This window comes from Saccopteryx leptura, chromosome 6, assembly GCF_036850995.1.
Source record: "Saccopteryx leptura isolate mSacLep1 chromosome 6, mSacLep1_pri_phased_curated, whole genome shotgun sequence".
NCBI classification, from domain to species: Eukaryota; Metazoa; Chordata; class Mammalia; order Chiroptera; family Emballonuridae; genus Saccopteryx; species Saccopteryx leptura.
The window spans coordinates 188,507,147-188,513,685 of record NC_089508.1 but is presented as its reverse complement, the minus strand read 5'-3'; the positions used below and the strand labels follow the sequence as shown (position 1 = coordinate 188,513,685).

The following is a 6,539-nucleotide window of genomic DNA, read 5'->3' as shown; positions in this document are numbered from 1 at the left end:
GATGTCACGTGCTCAGTAGCAGTGGGAAGCTTGTGAGAAAGGGAGAGAGGCCTTGGGGACTAGGAGCAAGTCAGAGTTCTCCAGCATCAGGACTCAGAAGCAGGGTGTTTAGCTGAAAAAGGGCTCCCTGGGGGGAGGGGCGAGGAGGCAGGGGGCGGGGGAGAGGGGCGGGCACACAAGGGGAGCGGAGGCCAGAGCTTCCCGTGCCAGTCTCCACCATGCCAGGTCGGGACGCACCCCATTGCCATGAGATCCCGGCTTCCCTGCTGCACCACAACACCCTCATGGCCCGAGCCACCCACAGTGTCCAGCTGTGCTCACGGCTCCCAAAGCAACAAAACAAGAGTAAGCAGCGTCTGTGGGTCAGGCCCACACCAGCTCGGCCGTCCTGTGGGGCCCTGTGCGTGGGGCATGGGTAGTGTCCGAGAGCGTTCGGGCACGGCTCAAGGCTCAAGGCTCTGCTGACACCCACAGCGGTGGTTCCATTCCTTAAGGACCTAGGTTTTAGTTGTTTTTAAGTGTAGCCCCTGGTTTTTATATGCATATACATTTTATTAAAAATCTATAGCTAAGACCCTGGCCAGTTGGCTCAGTGGTAGAGCGTCGGCCTGGCGTGCAGGGGTCCCGGGTTCGATTCCCGGCCAGGGCACACAGGAGAAGCGCCCATCTGCTTCTCCACCCCTCCCCCTCTCCTTCCCCTCTCTCTTTCTTCCCCTCCTGCAGCCAAGGCTCCATTGGAGCAAAGATGGCCCGGGCACTGGGGATGGCTCCTTGGCCTCTGCCTCAGGCGCTGGAGTGGCTCTGGTTGCGGCAGAGCGACGCCCTGGAGGGGCAGAGCATCGCCCCCTGGTGGGCAGAGCATCGCCCCTGGTGGGCGTGCCGGATGGATCCCGGTCGGGTGCATGCGGGAGTCTGTCTGACTGTCTCTCCCCGTTTCTAGCTTCAGAAAAATACAAAAAAAAAAAAAAATAATAAATAAATCTATAGCTATATTCTATATGTAATTAAAATATACACATGTAACATAATATGTAACTATAACACAAACACATATATACTATCAGGTACCTACTATATACCCGATATACTCTGTGCAAACACGCTTGATCCACACTCTAACCGTGAGGCAGTCTGCTCTGTTTCCTTGATTCTTACCAGTGAGGCAGTTTGTCCGAGACGTGTAGGAATGGTGCACATCTCAGTGAGCGCAAGAGAAGGCTCCTGACCCCGTGGCTGCTCTGAAGCTAGCGTCAGCCCCCAGGGCCAGAGTCCTGTATGCGGGAGGACATCTCGCAGAGCCCTGCTGTCCTCCTGCTGTGCTTCGAGTTTAGGAGCCAGCACTGGCACCCGCAGCATTGTGTCCCAACTATTTTATTCTTTTGCCTGCCTTGAACTTCAAGTGTCACAGCTTAGCCCGGCATAGAGGTGTCCCTGGCAGGCCTGTCCCCCATCTCCTCAGCCTCTTCCCCAGGTCCCAGCCCCAACCCCTCACAAGTGGCTTCTGAAGGCGGAGCAGGGCCCCTCGGGGCACCCCTCGCCCAGAAGGGCGCCCAGCCATTCCTCCAGGTCCCGCGCCAGCTGCTCCAGCTCGCACACCTCTTTCTCGAGCTTTTCTAAGAAAACTTGCAAGTTCCCCTTCAGCCAATTCCTGATGACCCTTATCGGCTCTTCTGCAGGGTCCGTGGTCTGGTGTTCGCAGCCCTGAAAGGCAGACAGCTGTTACCTCTTGAGCTTTTCCCCGTAGGCCCCCTTTGCCACTGGTTTCAGAAGTTCCCTGAGTTTTGCACGTGCTCCTCCCTCTGCTTTGAACTCTCTTCCCCACTGCATCCAGCTCTTACTTATCCTTCAAGACCCAGCTTGCCAGTGACACCTCTAGGAAGCATTCCCAGATTTCCTCAGCCAAGCTTTGACACCCCTTCAGAACCTTCCTGAATATGTTACCTGGGAAGCCACAGGATTCTGGGGGTAGTTACATTCTCTGATCCTTTTGGAAACCTTCCAGCTTCTTCCTGAAACTGGCACAAACACGCCTCTTAGTAAGGGCAGACGAGCGGCAGTTGACATGAACGCACTTGGTCACCCCGGGGGGATGAAGGGCTGTGGGGGGAGCCACGCGCACTTGGTCACCCCGGGGGATGAAGGGCTTGTGGGGGGAGCCACGCGCACTTGGTCACCCCGGGGAGATGAAGGGCTGTGGGGGGAGCCACACACCGAGACCACTTGGCATGCAGCCATCTCCAGAATACCCCTCGACTCTGTGGGCTCGGCCTCTCCTTTCTCAGATGCCAGAAAGCTCACCTGATATCCCCGTGCCCACGTACAGCACCAAGACCAGCAACACCAGCAGCGTCTGGGGGCGAGAAGAGAGGAGGGAGGGGAACTTCTTGAGGGCAGGTGGGCACCCTGCTTCTCTCGGAGGGCTGGGCGAGGGCCAGCAAGGAGGTCGTTTGTAGAGCTGAACTTTTTTCTAGTGGTCTAAGTCCCATGCAGAACCCCCAGACACTGCAGGAACAGATGACATGGCAGCTAACTGGCACATCACTGGTGTTTCCCCTCTTTCTCCCTGCTGAGACCGAAGACCCACCTCTGTCCTTACTCCTTGCCTCACTTTTACATCTTTAGCTTTTATGGATCTTTCAAAGGGAACGACTTCATTGTGATATAATGTATATACAGTAAAATGCACACGCTTTAAGTGTACAGTTTGATGAGTTTTGACAAATGTCTACACCCGTGGACTCTACCTCAAACAAGATATAGAGCATTTCTATCATTCTAGAAAGTTCTCTGATGTCTTTGCAGTCTGCTCCCTTCCTGACCCCTGGCTTCGCCTGCTTTTTAGACACACCTGCTTTCAACAGACGATGTGAGTTGGGACAGTGGCGGTGTCAGGGGCAGGCCAAAGTGGACGGAGGACTAAGGTGGACACTGTATTGACTGACGTTGAATTTTCCCCAAACTCACTCGATGTAGATGGAGCCAAACTTAATTTGCCTGGAGCGCATGCATTTCTCACATAGCCGAGTTTGCGAAGCAAGACTTAGCTCTGCTACCACAACAAAGAAGAGAAAAGGTGGGCGGGACTTGCCTCTGCCCCAGAGAGTTTCCTCTAGGGAGACTAGCCGCTATAGTCCTCTCAGCAACTTCAAAAATAAAAATAAATTACACTGCTTACAACATGGCTGAGTCTCGCAGACACGCTGATGAGTGACAGGAGCCAGACACAAAGGTGCACACTGATTTCATCCCCGTGAAATTCTAGAACATACACAACTCATCTGCGATGACAGAAATCAGAATCGTGGTCATGGGCGGGGTGCTGGCTGGGAGCAGGCCATCTGGGGCACCAGAAGGTTCTGTGGCCTGGTCGGGGTGGTGGCTGCCCGGGTGAGTGCGCCCAGGGGACAGTCATGGCACAGGGTGTACATTCAAGGCTCTTCACAGTGTCCCCTGGAGTCTTTCCATGTAAGACACAGAACCGTCCCGTTCTCTATCACGGCTGACGACTGGGCTGGGCGCTCTTCTCTCTGGCCACGTGCTTTACACGTTGATTTGTTTCCACCAGCGCACTCGCTGCTCGGTTTCTATTTTGTGTTCTGTGGAGGCGGGGGTGTGTGTGTGTGTGTGTGTGTGTTAAGTTTTACTCTTTCTCTTTGCACTGTCTTGGGCCAGAGCCAAGTCATTTCTTCTCTTCAAGCTTCTGTTTCTTCATCTGCAAAATGGGTTTTGAAGTATACGTCTTTCAAAGAGAAGGTGTGGGACTCCGGGAAATGCCGTGGTAAACAAGTGAATGCCCTTGCTGTGATTTCTCGGAGCCTTTGTTTAGTGAACAGGCAGTGGAAATCTCCAAGAGGGGTGGGGGTATCAGCGTTCCTCAAGCCGTAGACCTCTTTTAGTGATTTTTCTAAAAAGAGCATTCCTAGGGGTTGGTCTCTGTGGAACACTTTTTAGGAAAAGCTACAGTATTGTGGGAGCCCCTCAAGCCCACATCTTGCGGTAGAGTGCAGGGGAACCTTGCTCAGGTTTCTGGAATCAGATGGGCCTGGTTTCAGATCCCAGCATGTCCTGGCTATCTGGCCCTGTTGCCTTTCTGAGCCTCAGTTTACCCATCTGTGAATGAGTTCCCCAACAGCTGCCTCTCAGGAATGTTGTAACACATCATCAGAGAGAGAGGAGGTGGAAGCACTAGGCTGTGGACAGTAAGAGTCAGCGTTCTCCATTTTGACAAAAAACCCCAGGTGAGTTTTGAATTTCAGTCCTAAGAACAAATGCTCCAAGTTTTCCAATTTGGGTGTATTATCCTATTTATTTCAGTTCATTGATTCGTTCAGTACTTATGCCCCAAGCGCCATTCTAGGCACTAGGGAGACAGCAGGACCCTAAACAGAAACCCCAGCCCTCTCGGAAAATACGCTCTGCTGGCAGTGCTGGGGTTCAAGGTCAGAAATGGCTTTGAGAAGAGGCACCTGAGCCCCTGTGCTGCGTTCTGCCAGGCCAGGCTCCAGGGAGAGTCGAGTCGATAGCCTCATCTGACGTTGAGGGCCTGGCAGTCTGTCTGGGAGCCCAGATGGGAGGAACCTGGGTGTACCTGGTCTGGCCTCACCTGCTTCTTGTCCTCAGAGCGACTGTCCCTTCTCTGTTCACACAGCTCTGCTGCCACTTGCCCCCGGCTATCCACCTGTTGGATCACCATGGTCGACTGCCTGGGTGGGACAAGGTACCCCACCTGACAGGCAGATAGGCAATCCCCCACCACGCCCTAGTCACCAGGCATCCCTCAAGCAATGAGTTCTGATGTCACAGAAGGTGGGGGACAGCGAGGCTCCGCCTTGTCACCATCCTGATTTTTAACCTGTCCCTCAAATTTTATTTTCATATTAATGTAAAACAAACCCCAGGAAGACATGCATCAGAAGATTATATTTCTGGGTGGTGATTTTTCTGATCTTTCTTTCCTGTATTTTCAAGATTTTGATAATGCAAGTTTTTAAATATAAAACAATAAAACATTTTAAATTGAAACTTTTATTGATATAATTAATTGTAGATTCACATCAGTAGTCAGAAAAAAATATAGGAGATCTTGTGTATCTTTTATTCACTCTCCTCCAAGGGTAGCGTCTGCAGGGGTCTCAAACTCAACTCAGCATGTGGGCCGCAGAGCAAGATCACAGCCGTTTGGCGGGCCGCACTAGGTCTACAAAAGGCAAGTGTTACGCAACACTTTTCTCACTGCAGTTGAAAACAAAAAAAAAATCAGTACAACAAGCACTATCGTACATGCAGTTTACTCAGTGTCACAAAACGACCAGAAACTGTAGTTCGCATCACAACTGCTGTTAACTAAGCTAATATCTAGCTAGGATGCTAGAGAAATGAAAAATACAAGTAGGCCCCTAGGCTTACTTAATTTTATCCAAAATATTTTGAACTTTGTGGATTAGTCTGCGGGCCGCACAAAATTGTTCGGCGGGCCGCAAGTTTGAGACCCCTGGTCTACGGTATCACAACCAGGATAGACAATCTATCAATCTTATTCTGATCTGTTGTAGTCATACTCATTTGTGTGTGTGTGTGTGTGTGTGTGTGTGTGTGTTTAAATCCAAATAGTTCGTCACATAGATAGGTCTGTGTATTCACCACTACAGTCAAGACACACGATTCCAAAAACCAGAGGATCCTGCGTTGCCCTTTAATGCCTGCCTCCCCCACCCCCTCCCTCACTGTGCTTAACTCCTGGCCACCCTCATCTGTTCTCCATTTCTGAGTTTTATCTTTTCAAAAATGTCATATCAGTGGAATCAAACAATATGTGACCTGTGGAGATTTGGGAGATTGGTATTTTCTGTTCTCAGAATTCCCTGGAGATGCGTCCAGACTGGTGCACACATCATATTCTGTTCCTCTTTCTTGCTGCATAGTATTCCACGGCGTGTACGGGCCACGGTCTGTTTAACCACTCACAGACTGACAGACGTCTGGCTGTTTCCAGTTTGGGGCTCTAACGAATAAAGCTGCTCTGGACATTCTTATACAGGGTTTTGTGTGAACCAAAGTTTTCATTTCTCTGGGACACTAAGAGGGCAGTTGCTGGGTGGTATGGTAATTGCTACCTGCATGGTCATTTGGCAAGAAACTGTCACACTGCTTTCCAGAATGCCATTTTACGTTCCCATTGGCAGCATATGAGAGATTAGTTTCCTCTTCTCAGCCACACTTGATGCTTTCATTGTTACTTATTTTGGACATTTTGACAGGTGTATAGTTATCTCATGGTTTTAATTTGCATCTTCCCGATAGCTAATAACGTTGGACGTCTTTTCATGTGCTTGTTTGCCGTCTGTGTCTCCTCTTCTGTGAAATGTCTGTTTATGTCTTGTGCCCCTTTTTTAACTGGATTATTTTTTATTACAAATGAATTTTGAGTCTTTCATGTATCCTTTTTGAGATACGTGGCTGGTAAAATTTCCTCTCGGCCTGTAGCTTGTCTCTTCATCCTCTTCACATAGACTTTTGCAGAGACAAGTTCTTCATTTTGG

General features: G+C 50.4%; 1 protein-coding gene across 1 annotated transcript; it reads right to left on the bottom strand.

Moving 5' to 3' along the window:
- Positions 1-1,488: 1,488 nt before the first annotated feature.
- Positions 1,489-4,693, bottom strand: SMIM23 (small integral membrane protein 23). The gene is made up of 4 exons (XM_066343712.1): positions 4,604-4,693; positions 2,299-2,350; positions 1,942-2,009; positions 1,489-1,701 (listed from the first exon to the last, which is right to left on the bottom strand). Exons 1-4 carry the CDS (start codon positions 4,691-4,693, stop codon positions 1,489-1,491), a joined length of 423 nt encoding a protein of 140 aa, XP_066199809.1.
- Positions 4,694-6,539: the final 1,846 nt, after the last annotated feature.